This window comes from Oncorhynchus mykiss, chromosome 17 (assembly GCF_013265735.2).
Source record: "Oncorhynchus mykiss isolate Arlee chromosome 17, USDA_OmykA_1.1, whole genome shotgun sequence".
Classification (NCBI taxonomy): domain Eukaryota; kingdom Metazoa; phylum Chordata; class Actinopteri; order Salmoniformes; family Salmonidae; genus Oncorhynchus; species Oncorhynchus mykiss.
Window position 1 is genome coordinate 13680264 of NC_048581.1, and position 27027 is coordinate 13707290.

Genomic DNA, 27027 nt, shown 5'->3' on the forward strand with positions numbered 1-27027 from the left:
ACAGTTGGTTTCTCTAGCCAGAGTCCTCTAGAGTCTAACTACAGAGAACTTCTACAGTTGGTTTCTCTAGCCAGAGTCCTCTAGAGTCTAACTACAGAGAACTTCTACAGTTGGTTTCTCTAGCCAGAACCCTCTAGAGTCTAACTACAGAGAACTTCTACAGTTGGTTTCTCTAGCCAGAACCCTCTAGAGTCTAACTACAGAGAACTTCTACAGTTGGTTTCTCTAGCCAGAACCCTCTAGAGTCTAACTACAGAGAACTTCTACAGTTGGTTTCTCTAGCCAGAACCCTCTAGAGTCTAACTACAGAGAACTTCTACAGTTGGTTTCTCTAGCCATAACCCCCTAGAGTCTAACTACAGAGAACTTCTACAGTTGGTTTCTCTAGCCAGAGTCCTCTAGAGTCTAACTACAGAGAACTTCTACAGTTGGTTTCTCTAGCCAGAGTCCTCTAGAGTCTAACTACAGAGAACTTCTACAGTTGGTTTCTCTAGCCAGAGCCCTCTAGAGTCTAACTACAGAGAACTTCTACAGTTGGTTTCTCTAGCCAGAGCCCTCTAGAGTCTAACTACAGAGAACTTCTACAGTTGGTTTCTCTAGCCAGAGCCCTCTAGAGTCTAACTACAGAGAACTTCTACAGTTGGTTTCTCTAGCCAGAGCCCTCTAGAGTCTAACTACAGAGAACTTCTACAGTTGGTTTCTCTAGCCAGAGCCCTCTAGAGTCTAACTACAGAGATCTTCAAGATCACAACAAGATCTACACTTCTCCATCCCTGTACCTCTTCTCTTCCTTCTATCTACACTTCTCCCTCCCTGTACCTCTTCTCTTCCTTCTATCTACACTTCTCCCTCCCTGTAACTCTTCTCTTCCTTCTATCTACACTTCTCCCTCCCTGTACCTCTTCTCTTCCTTCTATCTACACTTCTCCCTCCCTGTACCTCTTCTCTTCCTTCTATCTACACTTCTCCCTCCCTGTACCTCTTCTCTTCCTTCTATCTACACTTCTCCCTCCCTGTACCTCTTCTCTTCCTTCTATCTACACTTCTCCCTCCCTGTACCTCTTCTCTTCCTTCTATCTACACTTCTCCCTCGCTGTACCTCTTCTCTTCCTTCTATCTACACTTCTCCCTCGCTGTACCTCTTCTCTTCCTTCTATCTACACTTCTCCATCCCTGTACCTCTTCTCTTCCTTCTATCTACACTTCTCCCTCCCTGTACCTCTTCTCTTCCTTCTATCTACACTTCTCCCTCCCTGTACCTCTTCTCTTCCTTCTATCTACACTTCTCTCTCCCTGTACCTCTTCTCTTCCTTCTATCTACACTTCTCCCTCCCTGTACCTCTTCTCTTCCTTCTATCTACACTTCTCCCTCGCTGTACCTCTTCTCTTCCTTCTATCTACACTTCTCCCTCGCTGTACCTCTTCTCTTCCTTCTATCTACACTTCTCCATCCCTGTACCTCTTCTCTTCCTTCTATCTACACTTCTCCCTCCCTGTACCTCTTCTCTTCCTTCTACCTACACTTCTCCCTCCCTGTACCTCTTCTCTTCCTTCTATCTACACTTCTCCCTCCCTGTACCTCTTCTCTTCCTTCTATCTACACTTCTCCCTCGCTGTACCTCTTCTCTTCCTTCTATCTACACTTCTCCATCCCTGTACCTCTTCTCTTCCTTCTACCTACACTTCTCCCTCCCTGTACCTCTTCTCTTCCTTCTACCTACACTTCTCCCTCCCTGTACCTCTTCTCTTCCTTCTATCTACACTTCTCCCTCCCTGTACCTCTTCTCTTCCTTCTATCTCTTACTCTCTCTTTCTTCTCTCTCTTCAAACGGCTTTATTGGCATGGAAAACGTATGCTTACATCACCTAAGCAAGTGAAATAGATAATAGACAAAAGTGCAATCAACAATAAAAAATGATACGTAAACCTTAAACTCACAATGACAGACATTTCAAATGTCATAGTATGGCTACATACCGTGTTATAACGATGTGCAACTAGCTCAAATATCTCTCTCGCTTTCTCTCACTGGGAAGACACGGTTGTTTACATTCCAGCGCCATGTTCAACACAAGAAACCTCCCCCTCTTGTGTGGCCTGAGTGTGTGTGTGTGCTTGTGTGTGTGTCTCTCTCTGTGTGTGTGTGCTTGTGTGTGTATCTCTGTGTGTGTGTGCACATGGGTGTGTGTACAGCATATGCCTGAACATGTGTATGACATAAACATTGGGGAGTGAGTCAACGAACAGTGTGTGTGTGTGTGTGTGTGTGTGTGTGTGTGTGTTGTGTGTGTGTTGTGTGTGTGTGTGTGTGTGTGTGTGTGTGTGTGTGTGTGTGTGTGTGTGTGTGTGTGTGTGTGTCAGAATTAGAGGGTAGAAGATGTTGAGACATTGCTTTAAAAATAGAACCTAGCACCTCCTCAGTAATATACTATACTCTCTCTCTCTATACCTAGCACCTCCTCAGCAATATACTATACTCTCTCTCTTTCTACATAGCACCTCCTCAGTAATATAGTATACTCTCTCTCTCTCTCTACCGAGCACCTCCTCAGCAATATACTAAACTCTCTCTCTTTCTACATAGCACCTCCTCAGTAATATAGTATACTCTCTCTCTCTCTCTCTCTCTACCTAGCAACTCCTCATTAATATACTATACTCTCTCTCGTTCTACCTAGCACCTCCTCAGTAATATACTATACTCTCTCTCTCTCTCTACCTAGCACCTCCTCAGTAGTATACTATACACTCTCTCTATCTACCTAGCACCTCCTCAGTAATATACTATACTCTCTTTCTACCTAGCAACTCCTCAGTAATATACTATACTCTCTCTCTATCTACGTAGCACCCCATCAGTAATATACTATACTCTCTCTCTACCTAGCACCTCCTCAGCAATATACTATACTCTCTCTCTTTCTACATAGCACCTCCTCAGTAATATAGTATACTCTCTCTCTCTCTACCGAGCACCTCCTCAGCAATATACTAAACTCTCTCTCTTTCTACATAGCACCTCCTCAGTAATATAGTATACTCTCTCTCTCTCTCTCTCTCTCTCTACCTAGCAACTCCTCAGTAATATACTATACTCTCTCTCTCTACCTAGCACCTCCTCAGTAATATACTATACTCTCTCTCTCTCTCTACCTAGCACCTCCTCAGTAATATACTATACACTCTCTCTATCTACCTAGCACCTCCTCAGTAATATACTATACTCTCTTTCTACCTAGCACCTCCTCATCAATATACTATAATCTCTCTCTCTTTCTACCTAGCACCTCCTCAGTAATATACTATACTCTCTCTCTATCTACGTAGCACCCCATCAGTAATATACTATACTCTCTCTCTACCTAGCACCTCCTCATCAATATACTATAATCTCTCTCTCTTTCTACCTAGCACCTCCTCAGTAATATACTATACTCTCTCTCTATCTACGTAGCACCCCATCAGTAATATACTATACTCTCTCTCTACCTAGCACCTCCTCAGCAATATACTATACTCTCTCTCTTTCTACATAGCACCTCCTCAGTAATATAGTATACTCTCTCTCTCTCTACCGAGCACCTCCTCAGCAATATACTAAACTCTCTCTCTTTCTACATAGCACCTCCTCAGTAATATAGTATACTCTCTCTCTCTCTCTCTCTCTCTACCTAGCAACTCCTCAGTAATATACTATACTCTCTCTCTCTACCTAGCACCTCCTCAGTAATATACTATACTCTCTCTCTCTCTCTACCTAGCACCTCCTCAGTAATATACTATACACTCTCTCTATCTACCTAGCACCTCCTCAGTAATATACTATACTCTCTTTCTACCTAGCACCTCCTCATCAATATACTATAATCTCTCTCTCTTACTACCTAGCACCTCCTCAGTAATATACTATACTCTCTCTCTATCTACGTAGCACCCCAGCAGTAATATACTATACTCTCTCTCTACCTAGCACCTCCTCAGCAATATACTATACTCTCTTTCTAAAGAGCACCTCCTCAGTAATATACTATACTCTCTTTCTACCTGGCACCTCCTCAGCAATATACTATACTATCTCTCTCACTAAGTAGCACCTCCTCAATAATATACTATACTCTCTCTCTTTCTACCTAGCACCTCCTCAGCAATATACTATACTATTTCTCTCTACCTAGCACCTCCTCAGTAATATACTATACTCTCTCTGTACCTAGCACCGACTCAGCAATATACTATACTTTCTCTCTCTCTCTACCTAGCACCTCCTCAGTAATATACTATACTCTCTCACTACCTAGCACCTCCTCAGTAATATACTATACTCTCTGTCTCTCTACCTAGCACCTCCTCAGTAATATACTATACTCTCTCTCTCTCTACCTAGCACCTCCTCAGTAATATACTATACTCTCTCTCTCTACCTAGCACCTCCTCAGTAATATACTATACTCACTCTCTCTCTACCTAGCACCTCCTCAGTAATATACTATACTCTCTCTCGTTCTACCTAGCACCTCCTCAGTAATATACTATACTCTCTCTCTTTCTACCTGGCACCTCCTCAGTAATATACTCTACTCTCTTTCTTCCTAGCACCTCCTCAGTAATATACTATACTCTCTCTCTCTCTACCTAGCACCTCCTCAGTAATATACTATACTCTCTCTCTCTCTACCTAGCACCTCCTAAGTAATATACTATACTCTCTCTCTTTCTACCTAGCACCTCCTCAGTAATATACTATACTCTCTCTCTACCTGGAGCCTCCTCAGTAATATACTAAATTCTCTCTCTTTCTACCTAGCATCTCCTCAGCAATATACTATACTCTCTCTCTCTCTACCTAGCACCTCCTAAGTAATATACTATACTATCTCTCTCTACCTAGCACCTCCTCAGTAATATAGTATACTCTCTCTCTCTCTACCTAGTACCTCCTCAGTAATATACTATACTCTCTCACTCTCTACCTAGCACCTCCTCAGTAATATAGTATACTCTCTCTCTCTCTCTCTACCTAGCACCTCCTAAGTAATATACTATACTCTCTCTCTCTACCTAGCACCTCCTCAGTAATATAGTATACTCTCTCTCTCTCTACCTAGCACCTCCTAAGTAATATACTATACTCTCTCTCTCTTTCTACCTAGCACCTCCTCAGTAATATACTATACTCTCTCTCTCTACCTTGCACCTCCACAGAAATATGCTATACTCTCTCTCTCTACCTAGCACCTCCTCAGTAATATACTATATTCTCTCTCTTTCTACCTAGCACCTCCACAGAAATATACTATACTCTCTGTCTCTCTCTCTACCTAGCACCTCCTCATAATATACTATACTCTCTTTCTACCTAGCACCTCCTCAGCAATATACTATACTATCTCTCTACCTGGCACCTCCTCAGTAGTATACTATACTCTCTCTCTCTCTCTCTCTCTCTCTACCTAGCACCTCCTCATCAATATACTATACTCTCTCTCTTTCTACCCAGCACCTCCTCAGCAATATACTCTCTCTCTCTATCTAGCACCTCCTCAGTAATATACTATACTCTCTTTCTACCTGGCACCTCCTCAGCAATATACTATACTCTCTCTCTCTCTCTATCTAGCACCTCCTCAGCAATATACTATACTCTCTTTCTACCTAGCACCTCCTCAGTAATATACTATACTCTCTCTCTTTCTTCCTAGCATCTCCTCAGTAATATACTATACTCTCTCTCTACCTGGCACCTCCTCAGCAATATACTATACTCTCTCTCTATCTGGCACCTCCTCAGTAATATACTATACTCTCTCTCTTTCTTCCTATCTAATCATCCTGTCCTCTCTCTCGCTCTCTCTTATTCCCTCGTTCTCTCTCCTTCACCCTCCCTTCTGCCTGTTCTTCTGAACCATATCTCTCTCTGTCCTTTCTCCCACCCTCCTCTCTGACTCCACTTATTGCTTGCACACGCTGGGTGCACAGAGCGAAGGGAGGAAGGGAATGAGGGAGGGATAGAGCGAGTAAGGGAGGACGGGAGGACTGTGCCCTCTCATGCAGAAAGTCACATGGTACGTTCTTGATTAGCAGGAAAAATGAGTTAAAGCAGAAACAGAGAGCAGAGAGAGAGAGGCGTAGAGAGAGAGAGCAGAGCGAGAGAGAGGCATAGAGAGAGAGAGGCGTAGAGAGCGAGAGAGGTAGATAGGGAGAGAGACAGAGAGAGAGAGGCGTAGAGAGCGAGAGCGAGAGAGGGAGAGAGACAGAGAGAGAGGGGGGGGGGGTTGCACAACAGCAACCTCACAAAGCCTCTCTCAGCCTGTTCTTTTAAGAGGGAGGGTTGCACAACAAGAGAGAAGGGAGGAGAGGGATGGGGGAGAGAGAGGGAGGGAGGGAGGTTGGGAGAGAGGGAAGGGAGAGAGAAAGTGGGAGGAAAGAGAGGTGATAGGGGAGAGAGGGAGCAGGCAGCCAGTAGGCAGAGAGAGAGAGAGAAACGACACTCACTCTATCCCTCCCACCCAGACTGAGTGTTTCGGTGTTTTCTGCCAAGCTGAGCTGTCATTGGCCCGATCCGAGCCAGACCTGAGCTGTCATTGGCCGAGACCTGTCTCTCTCTCTGTGAGATCAGGAACAAAATGGCCTCTAGCATCCAGCAGGGAGGACAGAGCATCAGGGCACTGTCATCTCCCCTCCTCTCCTCTCCTCTCCTCAGCCCTGTAAGCAGACACACACCACACACCACGCAGGACAGCACTAGTTTTACACACACTGACTCATACACACCCACACTGTACCGTTCAGATGGTAGGATATCACAATTCATCAGCCGGTATTCATACTGAATGTTATTACCTGACATATTATTATGAATGACTCATTTATTATAATAACATCACAACAAACTGAACCGTTATTGTTGTTCATGTCACCCAGATACACGTCATACAAACACTGGACCATTTCAATGGCGCAGTTGTATTGGAAGTGTTCTGGCTGGTTGAGTCGGACAAATCCTTACTAAAGAATTCAGCCTGTGTGTGTGTGTGTGTGTGTGTGTGTGTGTGTGTGTGTGTGTGTGTGTGTGTGTGTGTGTGTGTGTGTGTCCACGTGTGTGTGTGTGTGTGTGTGTCCATGTGTGTGTGTGTGTCCATGTGTGTACGTCCGTGTGTGTGTGTGTGCGAAAGAGAGAGAGAGAGAGAGAGTTAAGCTGAATGAAAATAAATGCAGTGTCATATTGTGCCACAGGAGGGCGCAATAACACAGAACAGCCACTACTCAGACTGGCAGACTGGCACGAATATATATGTGTGTGTGTGTGTGTGTGTGTGTGTGTCTGTGTGTCTGTCAGAACATGAATAGCTACGCAGCAGTATCAAAGACAGTCTGTGACAGTATGTTTTATGACTGTTCTGTGATCATTCAGAATGTTGTAATCAGACAGATCTTTGGGATTTCCTTCTAGAACCCCAACATTACTCTGTGATCAGGGCACAGTCTACCACACTGGGGTAGGGGGATATCCTAAGGGTAACAAGCTGGCTCCAGGCGGTAGTAGGAGATTGGACGTGATGGTGGATTTCATATGTACAGTTGAAGTCGGAAGTTTACATACACTTTAGCCAAATACATTTAAACTCAGTTTTTCCACAATTCCTGACATTTAATCCTAGTAAGAATTCTCTGTTTTAGGTCAGTTAGGATCACCACTTTATTTTAAGAATGTGAAATGTCAGAATAATAGTAGAGAGAATGATTTATTTCAGCTTTTATTTCTTTCATCACATTCCCAGTGGGTCAGAAGTTTACATACACTCAATAAGTATTTGGTAGCATTGCCTTTAAATTGTTTAACCAGAGTACATTTCTCCAAAAAGTCCCATCTTTGTCCCCATGTGCAGTTGCAAACTGTAGTCTGGCTTTTTTTATGGCGGTTTTGGAGTAGTGGCTTCATCCTTGCTGAGCGGCCTTTCAGGTTATGTCGATGTAGGACCCGTTTTACTGTGGATATAGATACTTTTGTACCTGTTTCCTCCAGCATCTTCACAAGGTCCTTTGCTGTTGTTCTGGGATTGATTTGCACTTTTCACACCAAAGTACGTTCATCTCTAGGAGACAGAACGCGTCTCCTTCCTGAGCGGAATGACGGCTGCGTGTTCCCATGGTGTTTATACTTGCGTACTATTGTTTGTACAGATGAACGTGGTACCTTCAGGCATTTGGAAATTGCTCCCAAGGATGAACCAGACTTGTGGAGGTCTACAATTTTTTTTATGAGGTCTTGGCTGATTTATTTTGATTTTCCCCTGATGTCAAGCAAAGAGGCACTGAGTTTGAAGGTAGGCCTTGAAATACATCCACAGGTACACCTCCAATTGACTCAAATGATGTCAATTAGCCTATCAGAAGATTCTAAAGACATTACATTATTTTCTGGAATGTTCCAAGCTGTTTAAAGGCACAGTCAACTTAGTGTATGTGAACTTCTGACCCACTGGAATTGTCATACAGTGAATTTTAAGTGAAATAATCTGTCTGTAAACAATTGTTGGAAAAATGACTTGTGTCATACACAAAGTGGATGTCCTAACCGACTTGCCAAAACTATAGTTTGTTAACAAGAAAGTGGTTGAAATATGGTTGAAAAACGAGTTTTAATGACTCCAACCTAAGTGTATGTAAACTTCCGACTTCAAGTGTAGATGTATGTAGCTCTATTTTTGCATATTACTGAAAGAATATAAGTCTAACAAAATAAATAATTTTAACATCCCGCCCCTAAACACTGGTGGGCCTCTGGGTGGTCATTACCATAGGCACAGATCTAGGATCAGCTTCCTCTCCTCCGAGCTTAACCTTAACCAATTTACAGAGAATATAAAACTGACCTTCAATAAAGCAGCTAGGGCAGGGATTGGCCAATGATCTACACTCACCCTTAGGCACAGTTCTAGGATCAGTTCCAAACTTGAACCATTTGATGAGTAATATAAAACTGCCATTAGATCAGTGTCTAGGGCAGAGTTGGTGCTACTCCGGGGGTGGGCAGGGAGAGGGAGACGGTTGTTATCAGAACGTTGACAGGCGTGTGTGTCGTTTAGCTTCCTGTTGACAGGGGAGTGGAGGAGTAATACACACACAAATGCCCCTCTGCTGCGCCAGTCTGGGGATAGGAGATATCAGAGAGAGAGAGAGAGAGAGAGAGAGAGAGAGAGAGAGAGAGAGAGAGGGAGAGGGAGAGGGAGAGGGAGAGAGAGAGAGAAGTAGTCCAGTATTGTCAGTTAGTCATGGTAGTGTAGAACTGTGAGGTAACACAATGGCAATGACTGAGCAAATAGAGACTGGAGCAGGTGAGTCTCTCTCTCTCCCTGTTATGTACTGTAAGTAGTATTATGACAGTGCTATGTAGCATCATGACACTGTTATGCAGCATTCTGACAGTGTTATGTCGCATGCTGACAGTGCCATGAAGTATTATGACAGTGTTATGTCGCATTATGACATTGTTATGTAGCATTATGACATTGTTATGTAGCATTATGACATTGTTATGTAGCATTATGACACTATTATGTAGCATCATGACACTGTTATGCAGCATTCTGACAGTGTTATGTCGCATGCTGACAGTGCCATGAAGTATTATGACAGTGTTATGTCGCATTATGACATTGTTATGTAGCATTATGACATTGTTATGTAGCATCATGACACTGTTATGCAGCATTCTGACAGTGTTATGTCGCATGCTGACAGTGCCATGAAGTATTATGACAGTGTTATGTCGCATTATGACATTGTTATGTAGCATTATGACATTGTTATGTAGCATTATGACACTAATATGTAGCATTATGACACTAATATGTAGCATTATGACACTAATATGTAGCATTATGACAAAGGGGTCAAGTAAAGTGATACCAGACATATGGATGTAATTCCAGTATTGACAGATCTAAACTATGTCATCTCAGGATGTACTGTGGTATTTCAGTGGACGGACTTTTTGATTAATTATATTTCTTAATCCATTATTACTATGTATAATAACAGCTACACACAGCGTTAGGCGTGAGACTGAAAGTTTGTATGTGTGTGTGTGAGTGTGTAGTAGCTCACATGTTGGGGGGAAGTGGCGGGGAAGTGAGTAGGGAGTGGTCTGGGGTGCTTTAGTTGTGTGTGTGTGTGCGTGTATGTGTATGCGTGCTTGTGCGTGCGTGCTGTGTTTGGGGGAGGGGAAGTAGTCTGTCAGAGGCACTATGACATAGTGATGTGGATTTGCCTTTCTAATATTCACTGGCCTTTGTAACCATGGTAACACACCCCAGTCAATGGTGTCACAACTGGAGAGGAGCTAAGAGTCAGCCGTTCAGATAAACACACAGGGGTTAATCCTCGTGTCTCTCTCTGTGTGTGTGTGTGTGTGTGTGTGTGTGTGTGGGTGTGTGAGCGAGAGAGAGAGAGAGAGAGAGAGAGAGAGACAGAGAGAGAGAGAGAGAGAGAGAGAGAGAGAGAGAGAGCATGTGTGTGCAAGGCTCTCCTATTGAAATGGTACATGGTGAGGGTTAATCCCTGTGTGTGGGGGTCACCAGGCTCAGGCTTGGGGGGGCTTCTCTCTCTCTCTCTCCTTCCATCTCTCTCTTTCTCTCTCTCTCTCTCCCTGTCTTTCTATCTCGCTCTCTGTCTGTCTGTCTCTCTCTGCCCCCTCCTTTCTCCCCCCTTCTATTATCTTAAGGAGAGGAGAGCTAGACCCCCCCAACATGTCAAAAACTCAGTGCTGACCTATTTATTATTTTGCCTCCCCACTTACATTTTGAGGAAAATAACATCTTGGAATTCTACCCTCTTTGCTGCTACTGGCTTACAACGTCTGTATCACCCTGACACCCTCTGTATTTTCTGTGTAACACACACACACACACACACACACACACACACACACACACACACACACACACAGACTGACATGGTCTTGACTCTTGTTATTTTTTAATCCCACCCGTATGGACACATGTGGATCTCTCTTTCTCTCTCCCTTTCCTCTCTCTCCCTCTCCTTCCTCTCCTTCCCTCTTTCTCTCCCTCTCCTTCCTCTCCTTCCCTCTTTCTCTCCCTCTCCTTCCTCTCCTTCCCTCTTTCTCTCCCTCTCCTTCCTCTCCTTCCCTCTTTCTCTCCCTCTACTTCCTCTCCTTCCCTATTTCTCTCCCTCTCCTTCCTCTCCTTCCCTTTTTCTCTCCCTCTCCTTCCTCTCCTTCCCTATTTCTCTCCCTCTCCTTCCTCTCCTTCCTCTCCTTCTCTCCCTCTCTTCTCCATATATGATTAAAATGTGATTTAGGAGGATTAAGTGTTCTACTGCTTCTCCTTTCAGCTTAGTGTTTTGTAGTTGACTGTTGAGGCGGCCAGCAAAAGCTGTGTGTGTGTGTGTGTGTGTGTGTGTGTGTGTGTGTGTGTGTGTGTGTGTGTGTGTGTGTGTGTGTGTGTGTGTGTGTGTGTTATTGTGTGCATTTGTGTGTGTGTATGTGTGTGTCTGATTTTAGTTAACTGTTGAGGTGGCGAGCAAAAGCTGTGTGTGTGTGTGTGTGTGTGTGTGTGTGTGTGTGTGTGTGTGTGTGTGTGTGTGTGTGTGTTATTGTGTGCATTTGTGTGTGTGTATGTGTGTGTCTGATTTTAGTTAACTGTTGAGGTGGCAAGCAAAAGCTGTGTGTGAACGTGTGTATACTATATTGCTGTAAGTAGACACACACAGCAATGTTTTAAAGCTTTTCACACCTACAAGTTAAGCTGTAAACCTCTTAGGATTTAGTATGATTTGTTCTTTATGGAGAAGGTTTATATGGGCAATAGAACATGGTCTCAGAGCATTTTGTATTATTCTGTACGTAAATCCATTGGCAATGACATTAATAGGCCTATCTATGAGTTTATCACATAGTCTACACATGTGCATACATTATTTGTCTATATCTTTCACAAAAGTTTATGTTGAACACTAGTTGTTAGTGTTTCAAGATGTAATTTATAAAAACATTATTTTGGGGGGGGAGTCATTAAAGTCCCCAGACGTGTGTAGTATAATCTCCTGTTCAATTGGGACAGTCAATTTGATCTGTTTAGCCCCCCCACCCCCCCCCCCCCCCCCCCACCCCCCAAAAAACGATTGATCTAGAGGAGACCGTGTCAATGAATTCAAGACCAATATTTAAACTAGGCGATGACACCTAGTGATGGCGATTGCTTTGCCTTTAATTTCATGACAACAAATCTAATTTCGCCCATCATCGCACTATTCCATTATTGTTCGACCATAATTAGCCTAACACGCGTCTCTGTTCGGTTCTGTCGCAGAAGGTTTTCTCTCTGAGGACTAGGTCAATTTCCATACATGTCAGTTATGGCGATAGAGAGAGCTCAGCGATGGTACAGAAAAAATGCGTAGCCAACAACCTATGCGCTGTGTTGTAGAAGGACAGAGGGGGAAGGGAGACTGGATAGGGTACGAGAGTAAGGAGGCGGCGGGCGATGTTCTCTCGTTCTACCGGATCTTTCATTCTAAGGATAGAGAGAGAGAGCGGGTGACTGGACTGGAGGAGAGGAGCAGCGCACAAGCGAGTGAGCGCTTGAGAGAGAGAGAGAGAGAGAGAGAAGGAGGAGGGAGGGCCAAGAGCTATTGTTCATGTTTTCCCACGAACAAAGGACTTATCTGGGTCTGTACGTAAAATCGACTGCAGGCTTGTGTCCACCGACAAGGCCTCATGAGGGATAAAATAACCTATTTCTCATTGTCCGTATTTTCTGGTCCAGTATTCCCGTTCTAATATTTGTTGGTTTATTCTAAAAACGTGGGACGTACTACGTTACGACGAACCAGTCAGCCACCGTAGCGTTTTACGCAAGGAGCGTGCTACACGGTAGCTACTCGCCCAGTTCTGTAAACATCATTCTTTGGTTGGGACTTCTCTTGCAGGTAAAGGGTTACATTGGTCAAACGCAAACGTCTATTTCTATTATAATCATTTCTAACGTTTTATTAAAAAATAAAATATACATTTCTGCAATGTATGTGCATGGTTGTACTTTGCGCGTATCTTTTTACATTTTTGCTATAACAATTCTAAATGTTAACTGGTTAGCACGTTAGCTAGCCATCTGCCAGAGAAGGTAACTGGAGGCGGCTAGTTGAGCGTTAGCTGTGTGTTGGGCCTGCTACGTCGCTGTTGTGTGTAGTCAGCGATTTTGTATGGCTTTGTTTTGATTGAAGATGTCCTATCACCGTTTGCTACTGTTGCAGTTACGCCAATTTATCATCAAATGCAGCTACCCAATCGATGCATTTTGCAACAATATTGTGAACCCCCGGCGTTCGGATGTAGCTATCTTGTAATGCTAACTACATGTAACATTGTAGCTAGCCAGTTAGCTGGAGCTAGCTGACTTCTCATGTAGCCACAGCTGATGCTTGTCACTTTGTTGACAAACACTACTGTCCTTGTACTTGTAGCTGACTACTACTGTAGTACACGCTTTCTTGTAAACAATCTAGCTAGCTATTTAATTTGTTATCCAATTAGAAATACTCCAACTATCAACTTCGAATGTAGCCATTCTAGTCTAGAGTCTTTGTAGTTTGTGAAATGATGGTTTTAGAATCTAGAATGGAATTTATTTATATATTCGTGAAGGTTTAGGCTTTAGTTGTAATCGTGAATTCTCGAATGGAAAACCTCTGAGAATGTTGTGTTTGGCTCCCTGATCTGATGACAGGTCAGATTTACAGTCGGGGAAATCAGATTACCACCACCATCACATCTCAAAGACAGGAAGTTGTCCCCCCCCCCCCCCCAGCCCCTGTGTGTGTGTGTGTGTGTGTGTGTGTGTGTGTGTGTGTGTGTTGTTGTAGAGAGGGTAATTTGCAGCAGAGGAAGTGTGGCTTGTTGCTGATTTGATTTGGACTGACCCATCGTTTACCACCATGTAAAGGGACGGAGCTAATGGTTGTTTACACACACACACACACACACACATACACATACACATACACACACACACACACAAAGTGAAGGATCAGAGCTAATGGGTTTGTACTGCAGTCTTTTAGCTTGTAATGGAAATAATCTTAATTAATTAATGTATCCATTAATTTTGTTGTGATGCAGCTATTATCACAGGGTTATTGGCATTCCACAGAGTTGGGATATGGCCTAAAAAACATATATTTTTTTATATACTTATGGCCGATATCTATTTTTAAAAAAAAACATTTTCTCTAAACAAGAGTTGTTACGCAAATAAAGGTCAATACACTGCATTTTAAACAGTCAGCAATAATCTAATGAATTCAGGGCTTGTCAAATGTTTCCTTGGTTAAATATAAGCCTTCCACAACCATAAGAACTACTAAAAATTACATTTTTTTGCAATACTCCCTGGCTTTCAAGTCTGTCTATGAAAATCCCCTTTTTGTTACAAATGTAACCAGCTCCGTGCACTAATAATGGCCAACTTCTGGGAGCAGGCAGTATAGAAAATGAACTCATAAATAATCTCTCAAGCACAAGCCCAGGTGCTAGTGAGTAGCCAGCTAATATTTCGATTTAGCTCCCGAGGAGCGCAGCGGTCTAAGGCACTGCATCTCATTGCTAGAGGCGTCACTACAGACCCTGGTTCGATTCCAGGCTGTATCACAACCAGCCATGATTGGGAGTCCCATAGGGCAGCGCACAATTGGCCCGGCGGCCTTCCGGGTTTGGCTGGGGTGGGCCGTCATTGTAAATAAGAATTTGTTCTTAACTGACTTGCCTAGTTAAAAAAAAAAAACTGCTTGCTAACAAGGTGTAACAGTTGAACTGTTATGAATACACCCCCCTGTCCGTCTCCATCTGTTGGAACAACAGCCTGTTCATTTTGTTAAGACGTTGAAGTCAAGTGGCTTCCTGGATGAGAAGATGCTTATTTCTCAGAACGAGAACAAGTTGCCAAATCCTTATATAATGTTTTTTTTTATGCCCATTGCACATTTATAAGACTAGACCAGTCGTTCCTAACCTTTTACGGTTACTGTACCACCAACTGAATGTTGCTCTGCCTGGACTACCTCTCATGTACCTTTCACCAGTAGGCCTGTGGTCTCATCAGTCTTCTCAAGCTCCCCTGTGGATAGGCCAGGTACCCCCAGGGGTCCTAGTATCCCCGGATGGGAACCACTGGACTAGACAGCTAGCACATAACAGCATGTGGCTTAAATGCTGCTAGCGGTACGTGGTACCACAATGCCACGTGACAGAAACTGAGATACATGTTGATTGATTCTCCCGTTTTAGGAGGGTCTGCTCTACACGGTGGGAGTTGAGACATATAAAGGGTCTTAGTTAGAAAGGTTAACTCCTCTATTACAGTAAAATAACATCTCTCTCTCCATCTCACCCATTCTGTTGGACCAAACCTCAAATGAAAATAGCGAGTTGAAACTGCTTGTTGTCAGAGAGGAAGGAGGGACCTTTCCTCTTTGTTGTTGTGAGAGGCTTGGTGTCTGTGTGTGGGTGGGAAGATACTCAGTGTACACAGTACAGGAGGGGGAGGGGCTTGGTGTCACAGCACAGGAGGAGGAGGAGTGGCTTGGTGTCATAGTACAGAAGGAGGAGGAGGGGCTTGGTGTCACAGTACAGGAGGAGGAGGTGCTTGGCCTCACAGTACAGGAGGAGGAGGGGCTTGGTGTCACAGTACAGGAGGAGGAGGAGGGGCTTGGTGTCGCAGCACAGGAGGAGGAGGGGCTTGGTGTCACAGTACAGAAGGAGGAGGGGCTTGGTGTCACAGCAGAGGAGGAGGAGGGGCTTGGTGTCACAGTACAGAAGGAGGAGGGGCTTGGTGTCACAGCAGAGGAGGAGGAGGGGCTTGGTGTCACAGTACAGGAGGAGGAGGGGCTTGGTGTCACAGGAGGAGGAGGGGATTGGTGTCACAGTACAGGAGGAGGGAAGGAGACGAGACCAAAAATAAAATCCCTCATCAAAAAAATAGAAGATTGATTCTTGCAATACAGACATTTGTAACATCTTGCTAAAACACATATCCGATTAATTTCATGAATCAGAATGTATCGACCAGCCCTAGTTCCACAACAAACAGTTAGGCTACACCGAGGGTAATGATACTTTGGTTTGAGTGAGATGGTGTTTTGGTAGTCGTGATTACGCTCTCCTGTCGGTCTCTGGGTCTAGTCTATGCAAGTGTGTGTCTGTCCCTGGAAGATCCAGATTTTAATGTCTGTGTGTCTGAGACACTTTGTGTTCCTCGCTCAGCACAGTGACTATATAGAGTCATGATAGGTGCGTGTGTGTGTGTGTCCCTGACAAATGTTTTATGAGACCAACCCTTTACGACAGAAGTGCTACTTCCTGTGTGTGTGTGTGTGTGTGTGTGTGTGAGTGATGAGGTCGAGGGAGTTCACTACCATTGTGTTGCCACCACCCTGCCGGCTGTGGCTTTGACAGGTAGATTGATGGAGGATGTTCTGAATAGGCATGCTACTCTGCCCTGTTGAGTGTGTGTGTGTGTGTCGGTGTGTGATTGTGTTCTGTTGATGTCAGGGAGGTGTGTGTGTGTGATTGTGTTCTGTTGATGTCAGGGAGGTGTGTGTGTCGGTGTGTGATTGTGTTCTGTTGATGTCAGGGAGGTGTGTGTGTGTGTGTGTGTGTCAGTCAGAGGGTACAGTGTGGTTAAGACAAAGCAAAAATCACCCACATACACTCCTTCACTTGTCATGGCAACTGTCAAGTTTGTGTGTCAGGGACAGCTTTGGGACACGTGTCAGGGACAGCTTTGGGACACGTGTCAGGGACAGCTTTGGGACACGTGTCAGGGACAGCTTTGGGACACGTGTCAGGGACAGCTTTGGGACACGTGTCAGGGACAGCTTTGGGACACGTGTCAGGGACAGCTTTTTGGACATGTGTCAGGGACACCTGTAGGGGACAGCTTTGGGACACGTGTAGGGGACAGCTTTGGGACACGTGTAGGGGACAGCTTTGGGACACGTGTAGGGGACAGCTTTGGGACACATGTAAGGGACAGCTTTGGGACACGTGTAAGGGACAGCTTTGGGACACGCGTAAGGGACAGCTTTGGGACACGCGTAAGGGACAGCTTTGGGACACGCGTCAGGGACAGCTTTGGGACACGTGTCAGGGACAGCTTTGGGACACGTGTAGGGACAGCTTTGGGACACGTGTCAGGGACAGCTTTGGGACACGTGTAGGGACAGGGCAGATACAGGAGACGTATCGACGGGTGGACTGTTTTTCTTGTGTAACTTTATTTATTGCGACAAAAGATGTGTTTTAGAATAATTGCTGATTGGTGAATAATTTTGAAGGTAGGCGGGGCGCTGACTATAAAGCTCCACTCCACATTTCATTCTAAACTGGGGGGGGATCGAGTGCTGAATGCTGATTGGCTGACAGCCGTGGTATATCAGAGCGCTCGCTAAGTAAATGTTAATGCCCAATTTGTCTAAACACCTAAAAAGATTGCGGTTTCAAAACTGCAGTAAAAGTGCATTGACCGCAGTCGACTGTGATATTCTGGACGCACTAATTGCAGAATATACTATATCATTGTGTGTATTATTATATATTACTGTATATATATTATATGTATTACTATACTGCACTCTAACTGCAGTTACACTGCAAATGTACTGCAGTAAAACAAGTGTTATTTTGGACTTTTTTTGCAGCATACTGAGCATACTGATTGAGATTGTAGCCTCGGAGATTGTAGCCTCAGAGATTGTAGGCTCGGAGGAGAGATGATGGTGTTAATATTCACACTATAGGTCTATGAACACAACATCACCAAGGAATCAGTCTCATCATCATCTTCATCATCATCATCAGTCACATAAGTGTTGTTGGATTAAAGCATCTGCTAAATGGCTTGTTGTTGTTGTTATTATTATTAGAGAGCCTATACAGCAGACTATGTGAGATGAGGTGGGAGACATCAACAATGAGAAGGGCGACACACACACACACACACACACACACACACACACACACACACACACACACACACACACCTCTGGTCCAGGGTCAGGCAGCGTGGCTGTGTGTGTGACCTCTGGTCCAGGGTCAGGCAGCGTGGCTGTGTGTGTGACCTCTGGTCCAGGGTCAGGCTGTGTGTGTGACCTCTGGTCCAGGGTCAGGCAGCGTGGCTGTGGGAGTGACCTCTGGGTCAGGCAGCGTGGCTGTGTGTGTGACCTCTGGTCCAGGGTCAGGCAGCGTGGCTGTGTGTGTGACCTCTGGTCCAGGGTCAGGCAGCGTGGCTGTGTGTGTGACCTCTGGTCCAGGGTCAGGCTGTGTGTGTGACCTCTGGTCCAGGGTCAGGCTGTGTGTGTGACCTCTGGTCCAGGGTCAGGCAGCGTGGCTGTGGGTCAGACCTCTGGGTCAGGCAGCGTGGCTGTGTGTGTGACCTCTGGTCCAGGGTCAGGCAGCGTGGCTGTGTGTGTGACCTCTGGTCCAGGGTCAGGCTGTGTGTGTGACCTCTGGTCCAGGGTCAGGCTGTGTGTGTGACCTCTGGTCCAGGGTCAGGCAGTGTGGCTGTGTGTGTGACCTCTGGTCCAGGGTCAGGCAGCGTGGCTAGATGGTTGTTATGATAGAGAGTAGGAGGGGTAGGACTGGCTAGATGGTTGTTATGATAGAGAGAGGAGGAGGGGTAGGACTGGCTAGATGGTTGTTATGATAGAGAGAGGAGGAGGGGTAGGACTGGCTAGGTGGTTGTTATGATAGAGAGGAGGGGTAGGACTGGCTAGATGGTTGTTATGATAGAGAGAGGAGGGGTAGGACTGGCTAGATGGTTGTTATGATAGAGAGGAGGAGGGGTAGGACTGGCTAGATGGTTATGATAGAGAGGAGGAGGGGTAGGACTGGCTAGATGGTTGTTATGATAGAGAGGAGGAGGGGTAGGACTGGCTAGATGGTTGTTATAGAGAGAGGAGGAGTAGGACTGGCTAGATGGTTGTTATGATAGAGAGAGGAGGAGGGGTAGGACTGGCTAGATGGTTGTTATGATAGAGAGAGGAGGAGGGGTAGGACTGGCTAGATGGTTGTTATGATTGAGAGGAGGAGGGGTAGGACTGGCTAGATGGTTGTTATGATAGAGAGGAGGAAGGGTAGGACTGGCTAGATGGTTATGATAGAGAGAGGAGGAGGGGTAGGACTGGCTAGGTGGTTGTTATGATAGAGAGATGAGGAGGGGTAGGACTGGCTAGATGGTTGTTATGATAGAGGAGGTGGAGGGGTAGGACTGGCTAGATGGTTATGATAGAGAGGAGGAGGGGTAGGACTGGCTAGATGGTTGTTATGATAGAGAGAGGAGGAGGGGTAGGACTGGCTAGATGGTTGTTATGATAGAGGAGGAGTAGGACTGGCTAGATGGTTGTTATGATAGAGAGAGGAGGAGGGGTAGGACTGGCTAGATGGTTGTTTTGATAAAGAGAGGAGGGGTAGGACTGGCTAGATGGTTGTTGTGATTGAGAGGAGGAGGGGTAGGACTGGCTAGGTGGTTGTTATGATAGAGAGAGGAGGAGGGGTAGGACTGGCTAGATGGTTGTTATGATAGAGAGAGGAGGGGTAGGACTGGCCAGATGGTTGTTATGATAGAGAGAGGAGGAGGGTTGGACTGGCTAGATGGTTGTTATAGAGAGAGGAGGGGTAGGATTGGCTAGATGGTTGTTATAGAGAGAGGAGGGGTAGGACTGGCTAGATGGTTGTTGTGATGGAGAGGAGGAGGGGTAGGACTGGCTAGGTGGTTGTTATGATAGAGAGAGGAGGAGGGTTGGACTGGCTAGATGGTTGTTATAGAGAGAGGAGGGGTAGGACTGGCTAGATGGTTGTTATAGAGAGAGGAGGGGTAGGACTGGCTAGATGGTTGTTATGATAGAGAGGAGGAGGGGTAGGACTGGCTAGATGGTTGTTATGATAGAGAGAGGAGGAGGAGTAGGACTGGCTAGATGGTTGTTATGATGGAGAGGAGGAGGGTTGGACTGGCTTGATGGTTGTTATGATAGAGAGGTGGCGAGGTAGGACTGGCTAGATGGTTGTTTTGATAGAGAGAGGTGGAGGGGTAGGACTGGCTAGATGGTTGTTATGATAGAGAGAAGAGGGGTTGGACTGGCTAGATGGTTGTTATGATAGAGAGAGGAGGAGGGGTAGGACTGGCTAGATGGTTGTTATGATGGAGAGGAGGAGGGTTGGACTGGCTAGATGGTTGTTATGATAGAGAGGAGGGGTAGGACTGGCTAGATGGTTGTTTTGATAGAGAGAGGTGGAGGGGTAGGACTGGCTAGATGGTTGTTATGATGGAGAGGAGGAGGGTTGGACTGGCTAGATGGTTGTTATGATAGAGAGGAGGGGTAGGACTGGCTAGATGGTTGTTTTGATAGAGAGAGGGTTAGAATGTGTAAGGGGTCAGTTTAGCGGTGTAGAAGGAGGGGTGGCTGTGATGGGAGAGGGGATACAGGGTAGAGGCCTAGTGTGTACGAGAGTTATTGGTTTGGGCCCGGGAAATTGTTGTCCTGTACCTTTATGTTAGGAAAACTGTGGTGTGTGTGTGTGTGTGTGTGTTGCTGCTTACCTGTGAATGGGTGTAGCCAAGTGAAACTAGAGCAGAACTGGTCGTCCCTACTAGTGTCCACACACACACACTGATCACTTAAAGATGCACTATGCAGATATCGCTCTGCCATTTCCTGGTTGATAGAATTCTAATAGTTCGCTTAATTTCAGTTCATGTGACAAAACCAGCAGGTGTCGTGTGGAGACTCATTGTACCATGTAAACAGCTGTGAAATTCCCCTTTGAAGCCGGTGTACAACACCGAAAGTAAAGTCGTAAACAGATGTAGTCTGGTCGCCCAAGAAGTGACACATTTCAACTTGAACTATAATAACTAATCGTGTGTTCTGTACGTCGTCTCCGTATTCAGTCGCTACAGTTGTAATGCTCTCTGTCTTTCTGTATTCAGTCGTTACAGTTGTAATGCTCTCTGTCGTCTCCGTATTCAGTCGCTACAGTTGTAATGCTCTCTGTCTTTCTGTATTCAGTCGTTACAGTTGTAATGCTCTCTGTCGTCTCCGTATTCAGCCGTTACAGTTGTAATGCTCTCTGTCTTTCAGTATTCAGTCGTTACAGTTGTAATGCTCTCTGTCGTCTCCGTATTCAGTCGTTACAGTTGTAATGCTCTCTGTCTTTCAGTATTCAGTCGTTACAGTTGTAATGCTCTCTGTCTTTCAGTATTCAGTCGTTACAGTTGTAATGCTCTCTGTCGTCTCCGTATTCAGTCGTTACAGTTGTAATGCTCTCTGTCTTTCTGTATTCAGTCGTTACATTTGTAATGCTCTCTGTCTTTCAGTATTCAGTCGTTACAGTTGCAATGCTCTCTGTCGTCTCCGTATTCAGTCGTTACAGTTGTAATGCTCTCTGTCTTTCTGTATTCAGTCGTTACAGTTGTAATGCTCTCGGCCTTTCTGTATTCAGTCGTTACAGTTGTAATGCTCTCTGTCTTTCTGTATTCAGTCGTTACAGTTGTAATGCTCTCTGTCTTTCTGTATTCAGTCGTTACAGTTGTAATGCTCTCTGTCGTCTCCGTATTCAGTCGTTACAGTTGTAATGCTCTCTGTCTTTCTGTATTCAGTCGTTACAGTTGTAATGCTCTCTGTCTTTCAGTATTCAGTCGTTACAGTTGTAATGCTCTCTGTCTTTCAGTATTCAGTCGTTACAGTTGTAATGCTCTCTGTCTCCGTATTCAGTCGTTACAGTTGTAATGCTCTCTGTCTTTCAGTATTCAGCCGTTACAGTTGTAATGCTCTCTGTCTTTCTGTATTCAGTCGTTACAGTTGTAATGCTCTCTGTCTTTCTGTATTCAGTCGTTACAGTTGTAATGCTCTCTGTCTTTCTGTATTCAGTCGTTACAGTTGTAATGCTCTCTGTCGTCTCCGTATTCAGCCGTTACAGTTGTAATGCTCTCTGTCTTTCTGTATTCAGTCGTTACAGTTGTAATGCTCTCTGTCTTTCAGTATTCAGTCGTTACAGTTGTAATGCTCTCTGTCTTTCTGTATTCAGTCGTTACAGTTGTAATGCTCTCTGTCTTTCTGTATTCAGTCGTTACAGTTGTAATGCTCTCTGTCGTCTCCGTATTCAGTCGTTACAGTTGTAATGCTCTCTGTCTTTCTGTATTCAGTCGTTACAGTTGTAATGCTCTCTGTCTTTCTGTATTCAGTCGTTACAGTTGTAATGCTCTCTGTCTTTCTGTATTCAGTCGTTACAGTTGTAATGCTCTCTGTCTTTCTGTATTCTGTCGTTACAGTTGTAATGCTCTCTGTCGTCTCTGTATTCAGTCGTTACAGTTGTAATGCTCTCTGTCTTTCAGTATTCAGTCGTTACAGTTGTAATGCTCTCTGTCTTTCAGTATTCAGTCGTTACAGTTGTAATGCTCTCTGTCGTCTCCGTATTCAGTCGTTACAGTTGTAATGCTCTCTGTCTTTCTGTATTCAGTCGTTACATTTGTAATGCTCTCTGTCTTTCAGTATTCAGTCGTTACAGTTGCAATGCTCTCTGTCGTCTCCGTATTCAGTCGTTACAGTTGTAATGCTCTCTGTCTTTCTGTATTCAGTCGTTACAGTTGTAATGCTCTCGGCCTTTCTGTATTCAGTCGTTACAGTTGTAATGCTCTCTGTCTTTCTGTATTCAGTCGTTACAGTTGTAATGCTCTCTGTCTTTCTGTATTCAGTCGTTACAGTTGTAATGCTCTCTGTCGTCTCCGTATTCAGTCGTTACAGTTGTAATGCTCTCTGTCTTTCTGTATTCAGTCGTTACAGTTGTAATGCTCTCTGTCTTTCAGTATTCAGTCGTTACAGTTGTAATGCTCTCTGTCTTTCAGTATTCAGTCGTTACAGTTGTAATGCTCTCTGTCTCCGTATTCAGTCGTTACAGTTGTAATGCTCTCTGTCTTTCAGTATTCAGCCGTTACAGTTGTAATGCTCTCTGTCTTTCTGTATTCAGTCGTTACAGTTGTAATGCTCTCTGTCTTTCTGTATTCAGTCGTTACAGTTGTAATGCTCTCTGTCTTTCTGTATTCAGTCGTTACAGTTGTAATGCTCTCTGTCGTCTCCGTATTCAGCCGTTACAGTTGTAATGCTCTCTGTCTTTCTGTATTCAGTCGTTACAGTTGTAATGCTCTCTGTCTTTCAGTATTCAGTCGTTACAGTTGTAATGCTCTCTGTCTTTCTGTATTCAGTCGTTACAGTTGTAATGCTCTCTGTCTTTCTGTATTCAGTCGTTACAGTTGTAATGCTCTCTGTCGTCTCCGTATTCAGTCGTTACAGTTGTAATGCTCTCTGTCTTTCTGTATTCAGTCGTTACAGTTGTAATGCTCTCTGTCTTTCTGTATTCAGTCGTTACAGTTGTAATGCTCTCTGTCTTTCTGTATTCAGTCGTTACAGTTGTAATGCTCTCTGTCTTTCTGTATTCTGTCGTTACAGTTGTAATGCTCTCTGTCGTCTCTGTATTCAGTCGTTACAGTTGTAATGCTCTCTGTCTTTCAGTATTCAGCCGTTACAGTTGTAATGCTCTCTGTCTTTCAGTATTCAGTCGTTACAGTTGTAATGCTCTCTGTCTTTCAGTATTCAGTCGTTACAGTTGTAATGCTCTCTGTCTTTCTGTATTCAGTCGTTACAGTTGTAATGCTCTCTGTCGTCTCCGTATTCAGTCGTTACAGTTGTAATGCTCTCTGTCGTCTCCGTATTCAGTCGTTACAGTTGTAATGCTCTCTGTCTTTCTGTATTCAGTCGTTACAGTTGTAATGCTCTATGTCTTTCTGTATTCAGTCGTTACAGTTGTAATGCTCTCTGTCGTCTCCGTATTCAGTCGTTACAGTTGTAATGCTCTCTGTCTTTCTGTATTCAGTCGTTACAGTTGTAATGGTCTATGTCTTTCTGTATTCAGTCGTTACAGTTGTAATGCTCTCTGTCGTCTCCGTATTCAGTCGTTACAGTTGTAATGCTCTCTGTCGTCTTCGTATTCAGCCGTTACAGTTGTAATGCTCTCTGTCGTCTCCGTATTCAGCCGTTACAGTTGTAATGCTCTCTGTCTTTCAGTATTCAGTCGTTACAGTTGTACTGCTCTCTGTCGTCTCCGTATTCAGTCGTTACAGTTGTAATGCTCTCTGTCTTTCAGTATTCAGTCGTTACAGTTGTAATGCTCTCTGTCTTTCAGTATTCAGTCGTTACAGTTGTAATGCTCTCTGTCGTCTCTGTATTCAGTCGTTACAGTTGTAATGCTCTCTGTCTTTCAGTATTCAGCCGTTACAGTTGTAATGCTCTCTGTCTTTCAGTATTCAGTCGTTACAGTTGTAATGCTCTCTGTCTTTCAGTATTCAGTCGTTACAGTTGTAATGCTCTCTGTCTTTCTGTATTCAGTCGTTACAGTTGTAATGCTCTCTGTCGTCTCCGTATTCAGCCGTTACAGTTGTAATGCTCTCTGTCGTCTCCGTATTCAGCCGTTACAGTTGTAATGCTCTCTGTCTTTCAGTATTCAGTCGTTACAGTTGTACTGCTCTCTGTCGTCTCCGTATTCAGTCGTTACAGTTGTAATGCTCTCTGTCTTTCAGTATTCAGTCGTTACAGTTGTAATGCTCTCTGTCTTTCAGTATTCAGTCGTTACAGTTGTAATGCTCTCTGTCGTCTCTGTATTCAGTCGTTACAGTTGTAATGCTCTCTGTCTTTCAGTATTCAGCCGTTACAGTTGTAATGCTCTCTGTCTTTCAGTATTCAGTCGTTACAGTTGTAATGCTCTCTGTCTTTCAGTATTCAGTCGTTACAGTTGTAATGCTCTCTGTCTTTCTGTATTCAGTCGTTACAGTTGTAATGCTCTCTGTCGTCTCCGTATTCAGCCGTTACAGTTGTAATGCTCTCTGTCGTCTCCGTATTCAGCCGTTACAGTTGTAATGCTCTCTGTCTTTCAGTATTCAGTCGTTACAGTTGTAATGCTCTCTGTCGTCTCCGTATTCAGTCGTTACAGTTGTAATGCTCTCTGTCTTTCAGTATTCAGTCGTTACAGTTGTAATGCTCTCTGTCTTTCAGTATTCAGTCGTTACAGTTGTAATGCTCTCTGTCGTCTCCGTATTCAGTCGTTACAGTTGTAATGCTCTCTGTCTTTCTGTATTCAGTCGTTACATTTGTAATGCTCTCTGTCTTTCAGTATTCAGTCGTTACAGTTGCAATGCTCTCTGTCGTCTCCGTATTCAGTCGTTACAGTTGTAATGCTCTCTGTCGTCTCCGTATTCAGTCGTTACAGTTGTAATGCTCTCTGTCTTTCTGTATTCAGTCGTTACAGTTGCAATGCTCTCTGTCGTCTCCGTATTCAGTCGTTACAGTTGTAATGCTCTCTGTCTTTCTGTATTCAGTCGTTACAGTTGTAATGCTCTCGGCCTTTCTGTATTCAGTCGTTACAGTTGTAATGCTCTCTGTCTTTCTGTATTCAGTCGTTACAGTTGTAATGCTCTCTGTCTTTCTGTATTCAGTCGTTACAGTTGTAATGCTCTCTGTCGTCTCCGTATTCAGTCGTTACAGTTGTAATGCTCTCTGTCTTTCTGTATTCAGTCGTTACAGTTGTAATGCTCTCTGTCTTTCAGTATTCAGTCGTTACAGTTGTAATGCTCTCTGTCTTTCAGTATTCAGTCGTTACAGTTGTAATGCTCTCTGTCTCCGTATTCAGTCGTTACAGTTGTAATGCTCTCTGTCTTTCTGTATTCAGTCGTTACAGTTGTAATGCTCTCTGTCGTCTCCGTATTCAGTCGTTACAGTTGCAATGATCTCTGTCGTCTCCGTATTCAGTCGTTACAGTTGTAATGCTCTCTGTCTTTCAGTATTCAGTCGTTACAGTTGTAATGATCTCTGTCGTCTCCGTATTCAGTCGTTACAGTTGTAATGCTCTCTGTCGTCTCCGTATTCAGTCGTTACAGTTGCAATGCTCTCTGTCTTTCAGTATTCAGTCGTTACAGTTGTAATGCTCTCTGTCGTCTCCGTATTCAGTCGTTACAGTTGTAATGCTCTCTGTCTTTCAGGCTGTTCCTCCAAGTCATTCAAGCTGTACTCTCCAAAGGAGCCCCCCAACGGCAGCTCCTTTCCCCCGTTCCACCCCGGCACCATGCTGGACAGAGACCTGGGGTGAGCAGGATGCACACACACCTGAAACGTTGTTGTATTCTGTGGTGCTTTTTGGAGTGTGTGTGTCTTTTTGAGTCGGGGTGATTGATTTGACTGCTGTGTATGTGTGTGTCTTTTTGAGTCGGGGTGATTGATTTGACTGCTGTGTATGTGTGTGTCTTTCTGAGTCGGGGTGATTGATTTGACTGCTGTGTATGTGTGTGTCTTTTTGAGTCGGGGTGATTGATTTGACTGCTGTGTATGTGTGTGTCTTTCTGAGTCGGGGTGATTGATTTGACTGCTGTGTATGTGTGTGTCTTTCTGAGTCGGGGTGAGCGGTTAGCTCCTCCCCTGAGATGGATTGTTACAGGAAGTCCTGCTAGCTCGTCCAGATCTCAGGATGGTGTGTGTGCGTGTGCGTGTGTGTGTGTGTGCGTGTTGGGGGGGGGGGGGGGGGGTACATGTCCAGGCTAACTGTCTCATCTGGTTCTTACAGATAACAGGCAACAGTTAAAATTCACATTTTTGTGTGGAGAAAGACAAGTATTCAACTAGATGTTTCCTTGACAGTGTGTTTTCTTTCTCTGCAGCCCAACCCCCATGTACCCCCCCTCATACCTGGAGCCTGGAATAGGGTAAGACTTACTGACCGTTTCTAGTCTGGATGTTTCTGGTCTAGATATCACAAACCTACATCAATTTCTGCTACCGTCTGCGTTTTTAGTGGACTGAAATATATGCCTGTACTCAGTTTAAGTTCCAGTAGTGTTTACTGTTGAAGTCAGAAGTTTACATACACTCAGGTTGGAGTCATTAAAACTGGTTTACATACACTCAGGTTGGAG

The 27027-nt window shown here is 44.5% G+C and overlaps 2 protein-coding genes across 2 annotated transcripts in view; both read left to right on the forward strand.

Annotated features, from left to right (window-relative positions):
- LOC118940024 overlaps window positions 1-27027 on the forward strand; it is a 1007326-nt gene that overhangs the window by 257601 nt on the left and 722698 nt on the right. The gene's annotated exons all lie outside the window — the stretch shown is intronic.
- The window catches only part of LOC110513553 (LIM domain-binding protein 1), a 33979-nt gene continuing 16166 nt past the window's right edge, over window positions 9215-27027 (forward strand). Inside the window, 3 exon segments of the mRNA XM_036948102.1 lie at window positions 9215-9336; window positions 26101-26203; window positions 26773-26817. Coding sequence (XP_036803997.1) covers window positions 9303-9336; window positions 26101-26203; window positions 26773-26817 — 182 coding nt within the window. The 5' untranslated portion in view covers window positions 9215-9302.